A 20,246-nucleotide genomic window follows, 5' to 3' on the forward strand; every position below is an offset into this window, starting at 1 on the left:
TCTTGCCTGCGACTGAATCTCCGGTTGCACTCCCTTAACTACTCGGTACAGTACTCTGTACACAGTCCGTGTTCCATAAATGCTGTTGATTGTTAGGCGGGATTCAGTTTTTCAGCAAGGTTGGTGAAGGACAATGTTTACAGGGTTCTCAAGCTCCTGCTTTTGTATTTGAAATTAAGTTCAATCAATCAGTAGTACTTACTGAGCATGTACTATAGGCAGAGCCCTGGGTTGAAAACTTGGAAACATTCAGTAGAATTAATAGACATAGTCCTTGCCCTCAAAGAGCTTACAGTCTAGTGGGGGAGACATAGACTAAGATGAGCGGGTCCTGCAGTGCACAACTCTAGGCAAGTTGTAAAGTTAGCATTTTTATAAGTTCCTTGAGGCAAAGGAAAACTGTTAAGATTGCTTTTTTGTTCAGTCATGTGAACATACTGATAAAGGTACAATCTATCGATGGTATTTGAGGGCTTACTCTGTGCAGAATACTGTGCTGTGCACTTGGGAGAGCACAAGAGAGCAAGAAGATATGATCCCTGCCTCAAAGAGCGTACAATTTATTGGAGAAGCCATAACTGGTTTACTGTAAAATTGCTTAGCAGTTTAAAAATGGAAGTGGAAGATATTTAGGAAATATAGCTATCAAAGTGAATATTCATTCAATTGTATTTACTGAGCGCTTATTATGTGCAGAGCACTGTACTAAGCACTTGCACTGTACTGATTAAATCACTCTCATTTTGTATTTGTTTAAGTTTTCAACACATTTCTGTATTGATCTCTTGTTAATCAACATTTCTACCCTTTTTTTGTTTCTTTGCCTAATTCCTTAAAGAAACCTAAAGTTTCTAAGTATCTAAGTATCTAAGAGTATCTAAGCCAAGATCCTTGGTGCTGCTGGAAAAGAGAAAATCAGGGACTTAAGAGAAGGAAGGTACTGATTAGTAAATAGTCATCTAGGAGATTAGAAGACTTCTCAAGGCCAAGCAAAGCCAACAGACTTTCCAGAACCTGAAGGCAAATTTAAAGTTAGGGATTTGCACTCTTTGCAGTCACAGATTTGCATTATTCACATTACATTTTTATCCATTAAAATATTCTATCCATAGCTGTTTGATCTAACAGATAACGTGAAAGTCTTACTTTTAAGGTTTGTTAAATTATAAACCTCCTCTTTTATTTCTCTAGTTATCAGACTGGGTTTTTAAAAATGCGTGCCTGAACAAATTGAACCTATCATAGCAGCTGAGAGCTAATTTGACACCAGCACTAAAACCTTTGAAAAGTTACTCTCTGCAGTTACTATGCAGTTATTGTGTTATTACCAGAATGAATTCACTATACTTATGGTGCCTTTTAATTTCTCTTATGTAAGAATTCAGTTGAGACTTCATCATCGTTATCATCATCATCATCAATCACTTCATATTAAAATCATCAAATTTTCTCTTAGGCTTCAGTTCAAACTAAAACACTATCTTTTTGCAGTCTAGAGTCAGAGTTGTTCCAGGATTCAGGCATCAATTGAAAAGGAGGCTGTAAGCTACTTGAGGGAAGAGAGCATGTCTGCGAACTCTGTTGCTTTCTACTCTTCCAAGACCATAGTAAAGTGGTCTGCGCACAGTATAGGGCTCAATAAATATGATTGATTGATTGGCAAAGCAGAGTCTATCAAGTAAGCCTGAATAGCTGGGAAACCTAGTTCTCAGAGAGTCTGATAACATCAAAAAGGCCTGTTTCCCAAAATATACTGTCCCTGGCTTCTCTGAAGATTTTAAGGCTATGCTTTCTATCTCCTCCTAATTAGTAAATAGTCAACTAGGACATTAGAAAAATCCTCAAGGTCAAGCAAAACCAACTGACTTTCCAGAACCTGAAGGCAAATTTAAAGTTAGGGAACCTCACAGATTTGTGCTATTCACACTACGTTTCTATCCATTAAAATTTTCTATCCATAACTATTTGATCTTGATGGTGAAGATTTTTTAATAGCTCTCTGCTTTTTAATCCTTCTTTCAATTTCAATGAAACAGAGCAGTCACATGTAAGATCTCAAGCAGCATCCCTTCTCTGAATTAATTCATCATTTGGAAAGAAGTTGCTTGGGATGAGTTTTCTGAGTCAGTTGTGGTTAGCCTCTGAATTTCTATATAGATCATAACTTTTAAAAAACCCTGGATTGCAGATTATACCTGCAACCCAGCTTTGCAAGATGCTGACATCTAAGGAGCTTTCTTACTGACTAAGAGAACAGCATATTGTGAAAATGACAGCTTATTCCTCTTGATAAATATTGCCTATATGTGCTTGCTCAAATGGAGCAAGGCAAACACAGTGCAAATCCAAGTTTCCTGTGATACAGGCAGTCTGTCTGGAAGTGCCGATTATGGGTTCAAATATCATTTTATTTGGGGCATGGATTCTCATTTACATATTTAAGTATGGCATTGCAATAATGAGTTTCCATCCCCCTATTTCTCTGGGTGTGTCAAGCCCGGACACCCTTCTCAAGATTGGAAACACCTTGGAAGCACGAGGCTCTGTTGTGTCAGACAACAGAATTTGAGGGTTCACTATGAGCAGGGTATTATTCTCACAGATTCGTTCAGAAACCCATATATCAATCAACCAATCAGTGATCTTTATTGAGCGCTACTCTGTGCAGAGTACCGTACTAAGCGCTTGGGATATAAATATATTTGATTGAAGGCCTAGGAAGGATGATGATAGTGTACACGTTGTTCCTGCGTGTGACCAGAAAGGAGGAGTGCCTGAGCGAAGGAGATCAGGATGGACGTTTTATGGACACAGTGATACAAACAGTGACATATTACAGTGGGCCTGTTGGAGACAACGTCAGTGGCTAGGCTTGTCTGGCAATGTCTCGTGCAAAACTTCTCCTTTAAAAGTTAGTCACAGAAACAAAACTCCAGGTTTGACCCAAGATACCTCAGTAATTGGTGCCATTTCAAAACAGAGAACTATGAAAAGGTCACGAATAGAAGAAATGTCCACTCCGTGCATTTTTGCTCTCAAGCTTCGGAAGCTTATGATTGGAGGGGAGACCGTTGATAGCAAGGGACATGTAGGGAGTTGTCTTTGGAATGCACAAACAGTGGCTGCAGTGAGAAAAGAAAGCAGGTGGAGTCCCCTGTTGGAGTGTTTTAAAGTTGATGGCCAGGAGTTTTGTTTTAAATGAGGAGCAGGGGCCCCCTGGAGGTTTGCGAGGTGGGGAATATCCAGAATTAAGTGAAGCTTGTCATAGGATGTGGGAAGCCAGGGAATCGCATTTTATTAATCTTATCATTATCAACATATATTGTTGTTGGTAATGTTCACTATCAACATTTAAGTCAGTGTGAGACCCAGCATGGCCTTGTGACTCTGACTCCTTCCTGTTGATTGACTGTGGGCAAGTCAGGCGTTAAGTTAGTAGACGTGCTCCCTTGCCCCCAAGGGAGAAGCAGCATGACCTAGAAGAAAGAGCATGGGCCTGAGAGTCAGAGGACTAAGGTTCTAATCCCGGCTCTACCACTTTTCTGCTATGTGACTTTGGGCAAGTCACTTCACTGCTCTGGGCCTCAGTTACCTCGTCTGTAAAATGGGGAATTGAGACTGTGAGCCCCACGTGGGACAGGGATTGTGTCCAGCCCGATTTGCTTGTATCCACCCCAGCGCTTAGTACACTGCCTGGCACAGAGTAAGCACTTAATAAATACCATTATTATTATTATGCATCCTGACACAGCGGCTAGAGCACGGACCCGGGAGACAGAAAGTCAGGGGTTCTGATCCCGGTTCTGCCACTTGTCTGCTTTGTGGCCTTGGACAAGTCACTTCACTGCTCTGGGCCTCAGTTGTCTCATCTGCAAAATGGGGATTAAGACTGTGAGCCCCATGCGGGACGGGGACTGTGTCCAACCCGGTTTCCTTAGTACAGTGCTTGGCACATAGTAAACACTAAACACATACCAGAATTATGTGTTAATTAAAAATTCTTAATTTAGCAGGGAGTAGAATTGATTTTGAGGGGAGCTCAGTTGATTTATATGCATCTCACTTGAGATGCTCATATCAAAAGATTCAGGATCATGGTGAGCATAGAAGCCACAGCCCAGTGTCCCATAAGCACCTCATTTGAAGAAGAATCTAAGCCTGTTGGTTTCTAAAGCAGATTCAGGTCCCCCATGATTGGTTTCTTCCAAGAAAGTAGAGAATTTCGCCCTAGTCCGATCCACAGGAGATGGTGAACCCACCTTTATCTTGTGTGACAAGATGACCTGAACCACAAAGGTCAGCCCCTCATTCCGGAACCAGCACATGTCATGGCGAGTTGAGTAATTTCATGGATCATTGAAAAATCAAACCCATAATCGACGCTCACTGGCTGTCTGATGACTCTCCCGAGGAGAGCAAGAGAGCAGGAAACCAATTAAACACTGCTAACCATGTCGAACGATCAGTTTGTTTCATGGATATTCGATTGCTCCTCCTTTCTCTTCTTGCAAAAAAAAATGCTATGATATTGTCAGTGCAAACCCCTTCCGTTGAAAATCGCACTAGATATGCTATTTGTTTTTTGTTTTTTTTAAAATTGCTCTGAACGAATTGCAATCTGCTCCACTTACATTCCTGCTTAAATTTAACTGACATGCACCACAAAACATTCAACTGGACTACAAAATGAGATCAAGGAATATTTTTTTTTACAACATACAACAATTAAGCTGTTCCAGCTGCCTGACAGCTTGCATTATTATGCCAACTTTTAAACCATCGCAAAATAAATGACAAGGGGAAAAATGGTGTAAATGAGTTGAGAAGGCACCAGATATTTGTCAAGATCCATAAATCATATACTGAAGGTCCGATATTCATTCGTTTTCCATGCATGAGTCCTGTAACACAGCGATGCAAGCCCATTGCTTTTGGTCCTATCTGCAGGGAGGGAGGGGTGTGATAAATGCACCCAACCAGAGCTAAAGCCTCTTTAAGCCTTCTACTTTTTTTTTTAAATGGCTGGGAAGCCAACTTGGGCCATCTAAGTGCTCAATAAAGCTCCTTGATCTACTGATTGATGAGCAATGGAGCCTATTGTTGAGAAGGTGGACAAGCCACTTGTACTAGGGCGGAGTCTGGGGTTAAGTTCTGGCTCTCAAATAGAGAACCTCTTCCTTCCCTTCCTCACTTAGAGGGAGGCCAGGGAACTCAACTAACCTAAATATCATTCCTTGGAGAAAAGATGGGAACTTCTAGGAGAGATGATAAGTAGTGTGGTCTTGAGGAAAGAGCATGGGCCTAGGAGTTATAAGGCCTGGGTTCTAATCCTGGCACTGCCAGTTGCCAGGTGTATGATGTTGGGCAAATCACTTGACTTCTCTGTGCCTATTTCCTCATCTATAAAATGAGGATGAGATATCAATTCTCCCTCTCCATTAGACTGTGAGGCTCACAGTGGACAAAGACTGGATCTGATTGTATTATTTCTATCCCAGTGCTTAGTATATATTTTTTCCACCCCTGTGCAAGGCAATGATGTCATTAAAGCCTTCCACTTTTTTTGGACTGTCTTCTGTGTCATTCAGAATTTTCTAACAGATTCATTCATTCATTCAACTGTATTTACTGAGCACTTATTATGTACAGAGCATTGTACTAGTCACTTGGGAAAGTACAATACAACAATAAACAGTCACATACCCCGCCCACAATGAGTTTACAGTCTAGAGGAGGGGGAGACAGATATCAAAACAAATAAATAAAATTACAGCTATGTAAATAACTGCTGTGAGGCTGGGAGGGGGGAAGAGCAAAGAGAGCAAGTCAGGGTGACAAGGAAGGGAGTGGGAGATGAGGAAAATTGGGGCTTAGTCTGGGAAGCCCTCTTGGAGGACATGTATCTTCAATAAGGCTTTGAACTCAGGCAGAGTTATTGTCTGGGACACTGTTAACTCTCAGAGCATCTAGGAAAGTGAGTGCATGGAAGATATTCCATTTTGTAAATGGAGAATGTAAGGCAAAAAATAGTGATGTCTTTTCCCAGGTTACACAGCAAGTCTGCAGCTAGATTTGGAGTTGAAACGATGGAGCACACTAACTGTGGCTGACTCGGTGAATCAGTCAATCAGTGATGCTTACTGAGTGCTTACTGCTTGCACTAAGCATTTGGAAGAATATAATAGATTCAGTAGACACAATCCCTGACCTTGAGGAGCTTTTAATGTAGCAGGGGAGATGGATACTAAAATAAGTTACAAGGAGGGGGAAGCAACTGCATTGAAAAGTATGCACCTAGCTACTGAGGGGGAAAGGCGTGAGGTGAAGGTCCTAGTGTTTATTACAGTGTTTCTGGGTGGGAGGACTAGAGAAGTTTTCTTTCAGGCTCCTGATCACATTTCTCCCTGCCCTGTGCCTTGGAAACCCAGCCCACTCCAACTGAAGGGTCAGAACAGAGACCTGTCCTCCCATTTTCCCTCCTCCCCCCTCTCCCCTCCTCCCTCCCTATTCTTCTCCATGTCAGTAGCCGCAGTTATAAAAGTAGCTGCATCTCCATTTTGCTCCAATACCAAGAGTGATTGATGGGGGTCACAAACCGGGTCAAGACACTGGCAGTCAAAATGGTCCATTAGAATCCCATCCCTTCCCAAACACACTTTTGAAAACTGTTTTCTGGTGAGCCGTTTAGTAACCTGAGAATTAATCATGTAAAGTGATCCCCAGTGGTTGCACCTGAATTTTATTTTGGGTTCCGGCTTGTTCCCTTGTTCTGACCCACCAACTGTGCCCGTGAACAATGACGGCTAGTGACTGAAAAATAGAAGAAAGAGAGTTTATTATATAACTGTGCATTTGCTAGCTTCCAGGTGGTAATTTCGTTGGAAGGAACCACAAAAGAATTTCTTGCCAGAGTGCTTTTTAAAGGCGGGGATGGTTTACCACTCGTCCTTCTCCCCTCTCCTTTTAAACAGAAATATACTTATCATTTCAGGGCACATAACCATCACCAATTACCTGTTGAACTATTTTCCTGGCCTGGACCTTGAGAAGAGGAATGCATTTGGGTACACCGCTCTGATGAAAGCTGCGATGCAAGGTCGAACAGAGTGCATCCGAGCCCTGATGTTGGCTGGTAAGTACATGCTGGGCCTCAGCTGCTCCTGCCTGGCTTGGGAACAGACTCACTTTATCCTGTCTGCCCTCAAATACGTAGACTCCAAGAACGAGCATCCAATTAGATAACCACAAAGGGATCAGTAGAATAGTCGTTGATTTCGAATGGTTGTTATTCTGAGAATCTTCCCTGCATTTAAAACCTTCCCCTCCACTTGCCTTATGTGGGCCAGTCATCCCGATTAGACTGTAAGCCCGTCAAACGGCAGGGACTGTCTCTGTCTCTATCTGTTGCCAACTTGTTCATCCCAAGTGCTTAGTACAGTGCTCTGCACATAGTAAGCGCTCAATAAATACTATTGAATGAATGGAATTCTTAATCTTTAAAATGGGGATTAAATACTTGTCCGAACAGGGACTGGGTCCCATCTGATTATCCTGTGTCTATCCCAGTGCTTAAGATAATGCTTGGAACAGTGTTCTTGACAAATTCTTGTTGTGGATGGAAATGTGCCTGTTTATTGTTATATTGTACTCTTCCAAGTGCTTAGGACAGTAAGTGCTCGATGAATACAATTGCCTGACTGACTGACCTAGCTTTAATGGAGAAAGAGGGATCTGTGTCTTCACAGCATGACTGTGACGGGCCAAAGATTTTCGTTTTACAATTTCCAACCTTTCAAGGATGCATAAAAGTGTTTTGTAAATTTCACAGCAACATTATCTCTTTGCTTGAAAGTAAATTCAGGATTTGTTGTTATTTTTGGTCCTCAAAACAACCCTCATTCTAGAATCCGTACTTAAGAACACCGCTCCTCACAGCAAGGTTATTAAGGAACAGTGGGGCTCCTCTTGTTCTTGTACCCAGTCACTGTGTCTCTTCCAGCACTTTGAACTGCTCTGGGGCTTTGTTTTGCCACCGTGGTCTCAAAGCTTCCCCTAAAGCTATTTTGATTCATTTTCCTCTATGCATTTTTTTCTGTAGAGCCAAATTGGCAAGCCTTTTGTGCTGTTTAGCAGACCTTGATCGAGGCTGTGCTCAGAGTCCATGATCAAGCATTGGACTTGGAGGAATCAATAATCCAGCGATTCCTTGCTACATGCAAAGACCAGTTCTAGGTTAAGGACTACATACCAAGGTCTTCTACAGGGTTAAGGCCTTCTTGGTAGAAGTGGGTTCAGGTTTTGGTTAATGGGAGCACTGAGCTCTTTAAAGACCTTGAATTTGATGGGCACTTTTATTTTCCTCAAGAGTTTTCACATCAATAATGTCATTTCATCTCTACAAATTCCCTGTGAGGTCGGTAGGTAGAGGCAGATATTTTTCTCTCCATTTTACAGATGAGGAAACAGATGCAGAGAGGTTAAGTATCTTGCCCAAGATCACTCGCAGCAGGTCTGGAGCAGAGCAGAGAGTAGAGAAGCAGCGTGGCTCAGTGGAAAGGGCACGGGCTTTGGAGTCAGAGGTCATGGGTTCGAATCCCAGCTCTGCCACTTGTCAGCTGTGTGACTGTGGGCAAGTCATTTAACTTCTCTGTGCCTCAGTTACCTCATCTGTGAAATGGGGATTAAGACTGTGAGCCCCACGTGGGACAACCTGATTCCTTTGTGTCTACCCCAGCGCTTAGAACAGTGCTCTGCACATAGTAAGCGCTTAACAAATACCAACATTATTATTATTATTATTAACTTGGGTCTCTTGACTCTTAGAACCATGCTCTTTCCAGTAGATCGTGCTGCAGAGGTCTTCAAGTCGCTTCCCTTCAGTTCCTGTGCATGTTCTCTCTCTTTGCCCTTCGATTCCCATCCCCTAAAATGGTAGCTGACTAATGAGTCAGATGTGAGCCTCATGTGGGAGAACCTGATTACCCTGTATCTACCCCAGCGCTTAGAACAGTGCTGTGCACATAGTAAGCGCTTAACAAATAACAACATTATTATATAGCCTTTGCTGCCACGACAAATGGATTTTTCAGTGTGTTGTGAAGATAGGGGATGGTAGGATCTATTGGGTTTACTTTATGGGGGTTTTAGTGACTGGATGGAAGTTTGAATGTCATGCTTGAAAACCAGAAGCTAAGCTCTGTAGCAAATTTATTGAAGGCTAAGATGGAAAAATAGACTCTACATTAATTCTTCCAAGCTGACCAGCTTGTGCTTAGTATTCCTTTGAGAATTGACTGTCTCAAAAATCTTGATTTTCAGCAGGGCCAGGTTTTTTTTTTAAGAATAGATAAGTAGTTTGCCAGATTTTTCCCCCTAAAACTGTTTAGATTTTCTAAAAGTACCCAGCTTGAAGGCACATATTTATGATTGTAGTTTTTACTTATTTCTGATCTAGCAGACCGAATGCGTAGTAGAAATTAGAGGCTCACATTTGGAATTTCCCTCTGCCTTACCCCCTTCCCTGCCCCACAGCACTTATGTATATTTGTGCATATTTATTATTCTATTAATTTTTTTAATGATGTGTATATATTTATGATTCTATTTATGTATTTTGATGCTCTTGATGCCTATTTGTTTTATTGTCTGTCTCCTCCTTCTAGACTGTGAGCCCGTTGTTGGTTAGGGATCGTCCCTATCCGTTGCCTAAATTGTACTTTCCAAGTGCTTAGTGTAGTGCTCTGTACACAATAAACGCTCAATAAATATGATTGAATGAATGAATGAATTTAATTTAAAAAAGTACAGCCCAATCCAGTATTTTCTCTATGCTGAATTTTGAAATTCTGATTCACTGAAACTAGTACAGTGGCTACTCAGCACAAAGTAAGAATGCCAGCTGCGCCAATTACAGTCTCAAGGGTTGGAAGCCATGTTAATTCAAAAAATATTAATATCCCAAAGTGACGGATCTGTATAAATACGTTACCCTGAGCACCAGTGTTGAGGGCCTGATTTCATCATCCCGAAAGCCAGAATTCAGTGAACATGTGTATGTTTCTTGAAAAGGAGCTGCAGAAACCCATCTTACAGCAGAGTGATGCACACACACACATACACACGCACACAAAATGGTGAATTAGCTGAACTTCTTAAAAAAGATTTGCATATTCATGCTGATCCCAATTAGGGAAGTTGTAATGAATTTGGCTGCATGAGGAATTTGCATAGGCCAGGAGGGTAGTCACACGATGAACTTGCCAGCTCAGAGATACGGTGCTTGCCTCAGGCCAGTTCAAACTGCACGTCTTCATTAAGTTAAATTAGGCAGTGAGGGAAAACACTGTAGTTCCTTTGAGCCTTTTCCGGTGCCCTTTGTGTTTGAAGGCAAAAGAAATTGAGCACAGACTCTGGTTTTGCTAAGTAAGAACTATTCAGAATATAGCCTTTAGCATCCCTGACCATTTTGTTTTTAAATCTTTCCAGAAAACAGTGACTGGGGAATCTCTGTCCCTTGCTACTAACTTTCTGGGCCTTGTGGATAAGTTTTTAAATTGACCCTTGCTTCATTTTCTCATTTTAAATGGAAATAAAATTTGTAATTATTCCTGGCCTCTTGCTGTTGCTTAACCTCTTGGTTTGTACATCGTTCTCTACCTGCCCATCATTCTCCAGCCTTCTCTGCATCAGTGTTGCCTTGTGATTGCAGTTTCTAGAAGACAAGGCCTGTGTTTGTTTCTTCTACTTCACCCAGCATTTAACATGGTAGTTAGTGGCCATTGCAGTGGAAGATTAATATTGAATGGATGATGTTGCTGAAGAACTTTGAGCTCCTCTTCTGTCAGTGTGTGTGTGTGTAACTGTTCTTTATACTCGAAGATGTCACTGATGGTGAAATTCCTCGCTGGGTATGTGTGTGTGTGTATGCGTTCTTGTCTGTCAGATATTGCATAAGTGTATGATTTATCTAACATGGAAACTGATTCTTCCATTTGGTCTGAATAAGAGCTCTCTCTGCTCTACCCTTTCCCCTCCCCGCCCTCCCCAGAGCGTCCCCTTTGCCTTGGATAGAAATGGGAAATGCGAAAAGTGAGAATCAGCTATCACTTGGCTCCTTTCCAAGGGCCACTCTGGTTGTATTTTTCTCCAGGGAACACTCTTGGTATACTTGTGAGGAGAATCTGCAGGACATTTTACTGGTCAAATCCTCCCTCTTCTCTCCTCCACATTCCATCCTGGGCTCAGAGGGAGAGTGTGAGTGGAGGGAATCTGGGGAGCCCTATTTTACCAAGCATGAAGACTGGGAGGGCCAGAAGGTGGACTTCTTCTCTCAAGATGAGCCAGGGTGGTTCCCTCCCTTGTAAAAGGAAGTTAAACATTACTTAGTATTTCATTAATTATTTAATTACAATGCCTACATCTTCATCAATAATTAATATTAAGAATAATATGGGGCCTCTGGGTAGAAAGATCACTCTGATTTATTATTCGCCCACTAGGAAGTCCAGAGTTACATAGTAGTTTGCTTCAGAAAGTTTTCGACATCTTGAATCTCTGGGGCAGCCCAAGATCGCATAGAGGACCTACTTTATAGTAGAAGAGATACCTAAACTTTTGACATCTATTATGTATTCCTTTTGTTTTTCATTAGTAATTGAAAACTGCCTGTTTCAAAAAATGAATTGTTCATTAAGATTTTAATTTTGCAGTTTGTTCCCTTTTAAGTGCCTTGCAATTAATTCAATTTTAATGGGCCATTTATTTGTACAGTGACATTTTTACCGCCCTTTCCTTTTTTAGTTATTAATTTATAAATCATACTTCAGCTAATGAGATATTTCCTGATTTTCCTGTTCTAAATAATTACAACTACTCCCAATACAGCCATTCTTAGAAAATGTATCTGAAAGAAAAAGTAACCCCATTGCTTACACTGGCTAGATCTCCAATAGCACATTGGAGAGATAGGACCATCAAACAATGCAAACCTGTTTTTTTCCCCTGAGTTGTATTAAATATTATTGCCTCAAATCAAGAAGAGAACAAGTACCACGTCTTGGTTTTCCTTTGTACACTCTCAGAGTGCACTACGCTCCTGAATAAGATGACTCTCCACTGACAGTTGTACCACTGTCTATGGGATTGACTGTAGATATGCTAAGACATGAGATTGTAAAGCACTGAAATATGATGCCAAAATGAAGGCTTGGGTGGAGTGAAAATTTGTAGGATTTTGTAAAGCTTAATCCAGAAAGGTTGAATTTGGGAATTAGCTTCATCAAGATAAAATAACTGTGGTGTCTGTTGAGCTGCCGGATCATTGGATTTATGCCACTTAAAACTAAAAAGAAAAGGGACTGCCTCTCTCCCCCACACCGTTTCCCCCTAAAAATTTCCATGGACTCAATTCATCCTTGATTTTGCTTTCTTTTTCCAGGGGCGAATATTCATGCGACCGACCCCAACCGTAAAATGAACGCGTGGGAGTGGGCGTGTTTCACAGGCAGGTATGAGGCGGCCTCCCTCATTCGGAGATTACTGGACCGGCCCTGCCCCGAGCAGCTTAGTGAGCGGTACAAGCCGGAGTGGCCCGGGACGAAGGAGACGACGGCCAAGGCGGTGGAACCCAAGAGCTGCTTGCAGAGGTTGTCGGACTGCGTGCGGGCCACGCTGTTCTCCCGCTACCCCCGGGAGCCCGCAGACGAGGGAGCCCTCGATCACATGGTCAGGATGACGACGGGGCTAGGCAGCCCCTTCGTGGCGACGTCCTGTCAGACGGTGTGCCCAGAGAGCCCACCCTGCGTGGGGAAGCGACGGCTGGCGGTTCAGGAGATCCTGCGGTGGCAAAGGGCCCAGGAATTGCAATCTGAGGAGAGGGATCCAGTGAACAGCTACGAGAAGGTGTTTCCAAACTCCCGGGTCGTGGTGGTCCCCAAGAAGAAGGACAGGAGGGCCAGCCTCCAAGTTCTGCCCAGCGCAGCTTCCCAGGCGGGCCCGGCGGCCACCCGCAAGACAAGCCTCCTGCCCCTCCACCTATTGAGGAGAAGCAGCGTGAGGCCAGGCTTTGTCATCCCAAAGGTCCGGGTCAACAAGGCGCCCCCAGCCACCTTCCAGCCGGAGCACGACCGGAGGAAGAGCAGCAGCGGTCCTCAGAATGGCACCTACCTCCAGATTCCCAGGTGGAAGTACAAGGAGGTGAGGGAGGAGAGGAGAAAAGCAGAGGAGGAGGAGGAAAAGAAGAAAGCCGACCAAGCTCAGAAAGGGAAGCGCGCATCCCTCAGGAGAAAGACTTGAATCGGGGCGGAGTTCCTCTAAACCTTCCAGTGCTGGCTCCCAGGCTGTGTATGTGCAGTCAGCTCAGGGATCTGCCAAGTGGTGGCATCATTTCCAGCTGGCTCAGGGAGGAGAGGGAGGAGGAAGAGGTTTGGGGGAAGAGAAAAGGAGTCAGAATGGAGGAAAGCAAGTAAAAGCCATAAATTGGCTGGTAGAAACTGAGGAGGAAAGGCCTTTTTTCCCCTCTGTTGCTCTTCAGCTGCTGAGACCTTCAGGCTCAGCTTGAGTGTCATCTGCTCCAAGGCCCAATCGAGACTGGAGCTAGACACTCCTTTTTTTAATGTATTTGATAAAGCCTCTCCCTCTATGTCAAAGCCAGGGGGGACGGGGAAGGAATTTGTGGCCATGCTTGACCCTGAACGTTTCAACATATGCACTATTGGCAGCACTTTATATGACTGATGTTGCAATTAGAAAAATGGCACTGTAAGAACATTGAGTGGTATTTATTGAACACATACTGTGTACAGGGCAATCAATCGTATTTATTGAGTGCTTACTATGTGCAGAGCACTGTACTGAGCACCTGGGAGAGTACAGTACAACAGAATTGATAGACCCATTCCCTGTGCACCACGAGCTTGTAGTGTAGAGGAGTTTCCTAAGTATACCGAGACATCCTCAGGTGTCTCTCTTCTCTCTACTTCCCTTTTCTCATTCTCTTTTTGGGGAAATCAGCCTACATAAGAAACAAAAGCGACCGGGTCATCAGGCTCAATTCGTGGAGTGATGGAGACAGCGAGGTGCTGGCCCCCGGAGCTCTTTGAACTAGACTCTTACAGTTGCTCATCCCACGTCTCTGAAAAGATCTGAGAGTTTCCAGTCAGGTCTGAACTGATTCAAAAGAGTGGCATTTTGGCCTGTTAGCTTTTTGAAATAATCTCCCCTTCCAGCCTTCAACACCCTTAAAATCCCTGTATGCTTTTTGCCCCCAGGCTCAAAAATTAAGGTTGGCACCTCTGGGTCTGTCAATCAGATCTTACGATTCTGGAGCTTCAGTTCTGGGCCAATTGCCTGTCACTAGCTCCTACAGTGGGTATATCATGGGTAATTTTCTTTGACTATCTGCTACGAGCTAGAAATGCTTCTGAGAAGACCCAGTGACTAGTGAACTTAGGGAAACATTATGCAGGCCCCCTGATTGTACCAGGCAGACCCATTGGGAAGGATGGTCAAATGTAGCCAAGCTCCCTACCAGTGATGGAACGTCCCTTTCTGGAATAGCACAAGCTACGGCTTTCCACACGGATGTCAGAGAGCTTTATGGTTAAGTCTCATTCTAAGAGTCCTGCCCAGGCCACTACATAGATTCAGCCCACAAGCAGACTCTTGATCCTGAGCAGATGCTGGACATCAAAGTTGCTGGTAACGAAATGCCCCGTATTCCTTTCAACATCCTAAGGCCTCCTGAAGAGAGAATTTTAAACACTTAATACATCTTCTGCTGGCTGCAAAAGACATTTTGGGTCAGAATGCAGATTGTGTTAGTGGTGCATAAAACACTCAGTACCACTTAGGTATTACTTTTACATCGTCAAGCTACTAGCTTTGAACAAAACAAGCATTCTGTTGTCAGACTGTTTGCCAATTGCCTTTTTTCTTGAAAATATATTTTAATTGGTTAAAGGAATACTTTTCTTTAAAATCTGTGTTTGTGCTAAGGTAGAATTATTTGCAGAAAACAGAAAGCACTTAAAACAATGGAAATGTTAGCACTTCCGGGCAATCACTTGTAGGCACCCACCTCTTCCATTAATGATTTCTTGCGGTTTCCTTGGCTCTGAACTGATTTATTCTTGGTGACTGTATTCATTTTTGCCTCATCAGTGCAGGTTTCACAGATGCAGGAATTGAAATTTCCCAACCCGGACCAGGGGTTTGCAGCGTTTCCGCCCTTCCATCGTCATGGGAGCTAACTTTCCTTTTCCTTTGCTGCCTCTGAGAAGGAAAGCAGAGGCAAGGGACTGGAAGGGAGAAGTACAAAAGGCTTGCACATCCAACATTATTTGCTGCCCGTTGTTTCCTTTGCTAGGATAAGATTTCCCCTTTGGCCAATAACCTTCTCAAGTGGAGGTCTCCAAGCATCAGCATTGCAGAAATCATCTCAGCTGTTGATGGCATCATACAAATTGCAAAGTAAGGAGGGAGGTGGAAAGAGAAGTGTAGACTGGCGATCTGACTTGTTGGCTAGATGGGAAAACCTAGCCATTAGAATGACGAGACAAGAATGATGTCAAGAAAGCTTATTTGAGATCAATGCCCTGATGGTGGAGAGTGACTGCTCATCCCTTCTTGGGCAGGGTTCTTAGAGAGGAAGCTGATCCCATTGTATGGAGCAACAGTTCCTCTCTGTTGTTCCATACAATGCTGGATTATGGATTTGGCAGTTAGCAGCATGGGGCAGGTATGGCAGGACATCTATAATGTCCTTTCCTTTTTCTTCATCTGCTTTGGGAATTGAAGTTACCAAAGTTCTTACACCACTAAATTTGCACCACTAAATTCATAATGAAAAGACTTTAGAGTTGTCCACAATTAAGCACTTTATTTAACACTTCCAATACTAGGATAAAAGCATCCCAGAAGAAAACAGGCAAATGTGCTGTTTCTCTGGAGCCATTCCCAACGGCGATTGCCTAAGCCTCAGGGATATAGTAGCAGCCTTTGAATTTGGAAAACAGATCACCTGCTCAAACAGATCACCTGTTCAAATGGTCTGACCTTTGAGCCTTGTTGATATTTTTTGATCTGATAATATCGGTTAGAAGATTAAATAGCACAGCTGAAAAATGGAGCAGTCTGGGAAAGGCAGGAGTTTGTGCTCTGCACTCGGCTTCCTTTGTTTCAAGTGTAAAGCCCAACCTTTTAAATGCACTGGGTGTGTCGAATGAGTATTTCGTGAGATGCATCAGGGAGACTCCAAAAAATGTGAGTCATGTGTTAGCCTATCTAAAAACTAAAATCCTCAGCTTTGGGGTACAATATGATTATAAAATCAAATATTCAAAGACCTATTCATGTTTCTCCTGAGAAGAAAATAGTTGCTGGCCAATTCTGAGAAGAAAAAAAAAATCTTCAAGAAGTGTGGACAGAGGCTCCGTGTAGTTTTCTTCTCTGTGGAACTTTAAACCCAGGAGGGTGATAGTTTTGGGAGGTGATTTAAAGGAGAGCATACGAAGGCATTGCTTTCTCATCTCTGTTTACTTCTGAGTCTGGGCTTTATGAAGAATAACCCTTGTTTGACTTAGCCATCTTTCCATTTTTTGCCTGAATTGTATGTCCCATGATGACAATGGGTATTTTTTGTACCTTTTCTCCAATATTTTATTACCAATGGAAAACGTACCTTGAAAAATTCTATTTCACAGCGAATCACATGCCAAAGTGTCCATGCCAATTCATTCTTCTCTTGTTGCTAATATATTTGAGAGATTCCAGTGACACAAAGAGTTATCTTGGGGCATTTTCTCCCTCAGTTGGTCTGTTTCAATACTACCTACATGAAAGGACCTCTCCTTCTCAAGAAGTCACATTCATTCTTAAGGTGGGTCTGTTTTGCCCTATCTCTGCACTTTCTACTTCGGATTAGCTCAGGTACTTGTCTTAGCCATGAAACTTCAAACTATGCAACTCAACTTTTTTTTACGTGTTCTTTGAGGATCCAGATTCAAGTAACTGCATCTGGCCAAGGAGAGGTAGTAATGAAGAGTGCTCAAGTTCAAAAATCCAGGTCCTGAAAAAGAGATACAGCCCAACTTAGAAGTAGAAAAACGACAGCATTAGTTCAGGGCAAAGTCATGTAGTAACTTCACCCATTATAAATTTCTTCCCAAATGTGTTAGATGTGTGATGGCATCTTGCCTGTCCATTTCCTGGTGCAGTTGGTCGATCACTCACATCTGAGCTTGAACCATATGCTGGGCTCAGCTGCTTGTGCATTGACATTTGTGAAAAATAGCCTGAGAGCCCCACTTCAAATGATGGACTTGAGATTACAAACATTATTTATGGGATTTTGAATCAGTACCTTGTGGCAAGGAATAAATGGAATTATTGAAAGCAGGTTTTTTCAACCCATGATATTAGGAGTACTACTGGTTTTTCACAGCCCAAACCGTTGGGGTAGCTACTGTTGTATTGTCTTTCCCAAGAAAGGATGATGATCATCTGTTGAAAGGAGCTGTTGGGCATCTTGTAATGCAAATAGATTTCTTGCTGTTAAAATTGGCTCCATTGTTCAATCATTGGTATTTATTGAGCTCTTGCTGTATGCAGAGCATGGTATAGGCTCTTGAGAGAGAACAATACAACAGAGCTGGCAGACACAACAAGCTTACAGTCTAGAAGGAGAGACCAACGTTAATATAAATAAATTATAGATATGTACATGATGCTGTGGGGCTGAGGGTGGGGTGAACACCAAATGTCCAAAGGGTACAGATCCAAGTGCATAGGCGATGTAGAAGGTGAGAGTAAAGGTAAAGGTAAAGATATCAGGGTAAAGATAGCTTAATCAGGGAAGACTTCCTGGAGTCTGATCTTAAGAAGGCTTTGAAGGTGTAAGTATTGCATTAGTTCTCAATTCTGGGATTCCTGCTCCTGCAAAGGTCCTCCTCTGATGCAGAATGAGGGATCAGGTAACATATGAAGGCTCCTGTCCAAAAACAAAGTTTGAAAAGCACTTACCGAAAGATGGTCATGCCCGTGCGGGTGGGGAAAGGGAGACTTCCCGCAGCCTTGATATTCCAGACCTCCTGTGTTAGGGGATAGATAACGGCTTTCCTATTAAACATTGCAGTTTGAGGGTGATTTGGGGATGATAGTGGGATCTGCTTACCGTGTAGTGTATTCTACTCCCGGGAGAAACTTGTGGAAAAAACAACAAAAACAACAACATTTTGGAGATTGAAGGGCATCGGCAGTGGTGTGTGACTTTCCTGAACTTAGGACCCAGAGACCTAAACCTGCACAATAGATTGTTTTTACTGTGCAGAAGCATTCTACTTGAAACCAGCATCCCCTCCCTACCCTTAATAAAGCAAAATGCTGCAGAGGATTCTCTCTGTGGGACTGAGCTCTGTTTTGACTATATCCAATATCTCCATTGTTGGATGTCATAAGCCAGTGGAATTTGCTTACATTGTTTTGCAAAGAAGACAAGGCCAGGAAAAAAAAAACACATGAAAGGCATATACGGCTTCCTCAGTTCTGCTGCATTTGGAAATACCAGGAAATGATCTGAGGTCTTGAAGTCTCATAGCAAAAATATGAGGTTAGAACCTGGGTAACACCCTGCAGTGAATGATAAAAGAAGGAATGTTAAGGAGATAAAAATGTAAAATTGATCCCTGAGGCCTTTTTGCTGATACTGAGGAATGTGAACAGTATACATGGGAAACAGTAAAAGCGAATTCCACTGGAATAATGATGCACTGCTCTAAATTCAAAATCAATCACATCAAAATTCCTTGGCCTTTGTAAACTGTTCTACCACACAGCCTCAGAATATTTAATATGTTACATACTTATCTAACAGGATTTACTGATCCATGGTTTAGAAAATAGCATCTGTATGTACACTTCATTTTCGGAGGGGTAACAATAGCATTTCCATTTGTCTGGATTTTTTTCTGTGTCATGGAAATAATTCAATTTTGAGGTAAAGAATTTGTGACTCACTGCTTCCAAATAGAGTTTTTAAGGGTAACTGTCAAATTGTTGAGGGAGAGCATCTTTGTTCAGGAATTGCATAATTAGAAAATAAAAATCTTATTGGTTGAAATGATAAGATAAATTACCATTAAATTTGTTCAGTAAATGCTACATGATATTTGATAAATTAACAGTGGGCATTTTTGTCACAAACTCGTACAAATTTGGATCTCACGTTACAAGAAAGAAGCTAGTCAGGATTGGTAAAGAGCAAGGGGTGATAAAAATGCTGAAGAATAAAAACAACCAAGGGTAATGCAAACGTGTACTATCTTAAATAGTGGATAAATTACTTGAATAAACTTAACTTGTGTATTAATTTATAGAAAGACTTTATACAGTACAATTTTTAAAACTATCAGTTATTTATTTTCATTTACACTGGAAGGGATGTTCTTAGTTCACTACTATTTTGCTTCATTTTAGTTTTCAAAATACTCTAAAATAGCCTTGTCCTTGCAGGCTCACTGTTGTGTGGTTTTATAAGATCTAATAGTGGACATTGACCTGTTCAATACAATTTTTCATTTGTACTCTTGATTGGGCTAGCAATATTGCAAAGTATTTTTCTGTAGGTTTTCCACTGAACTTATTAAAGGTTTGAAAGCCAACTACTGGAAAGCAATAACTGTGCCGTTTATTGAGACCCATCTGAAAAAAGAAAAATGTAAAGTTTGTAACTTTATCCTATTCCGAAGACACCGCCCCCATGATCATTCTATAGTCCCCAAGCCTGGATCTTAGCAGCCTCATGGTAGCTTTGCTCATCAGTCCTGTATTTTCCCCTTCTAGAAAGGCCCCTGGACCCTCTGACTCCAAACCTCCATGGCCAACTCGTTGCTGGGCAATCCTAGAAAGGCTTGAAACTTCTGTAATTTTGAGATTTTTTCCTTTGCCGCTTTCCTCTTCCCTTTCTTTTTCATCTGTTCTTTGTTTCTCCACCTCAAATTCCACTGTAAATTCTTTGTCTTCTAATGAAGTAAGACTTCGAGTGGACTGCTACTAAGGTGGCATGATTGAAAGAGAGGATAATGTCACATGCTCAGTGCTTGCTCTATTTAGTATGTCTTTCATCCCCCAGGTGGAAGTGGTTCTCTACTGGTTAACTGAAGCAGGGCATTGATAGAATTATCCAGATTATTTTAGCTCCCGGACTCCCACCCTAGCGACTTTTTACTAAGTGATTTGGACCAGTTCTTATC

General features: G+C 42.2%; 1 protein-coding gene across 1 annotated transcript in view; it reads left to right on the forward strand.

Annotated features, from left to right (window-relative positions):
* Positions 1-17,641, forward strand: part of ANKRD33B (ankyrin repeat domain 33B) — a 66,498-nt gene extending 48,857 nt beyond the window's left edge. The window contains exons 4-5 of the mRNA XM_029053608.1: positions 6,992-7,132; positions 12,437-17,641. Of these exons, the coding sequence (XP_028909441.1) occupies positions 6,992-7,132; positions 12,437-13,293 (998 nt within the window). The 3' untranslated portion in view covers positions 13,294-17,641. The remainder of the gene's footprint in view (positions 1-6,991; positions 7,133-12,436) is intronic.
* Positions 17,642-20,246: the final 2,605 nt, after the last annotated feature.

Source organism: Ornithorhynchus anatinus, chromosome X3 (assembly GCF_004115215.2).
Source record: "Ornithorhynchus anatinus isolate Pmale09 chromosome X3, mOrnAna1.pri.v4, whole genome shotgun sequence".
In the NCBI taxonomy this organism is placed as follows: domain Eukaryota; kingdom Metazoa; phylum Chordata; class Mammalia; order Monotremata; family Ornithorhynchidae; genus Ornithorhynchus; species Ornithorhynchus anatinus.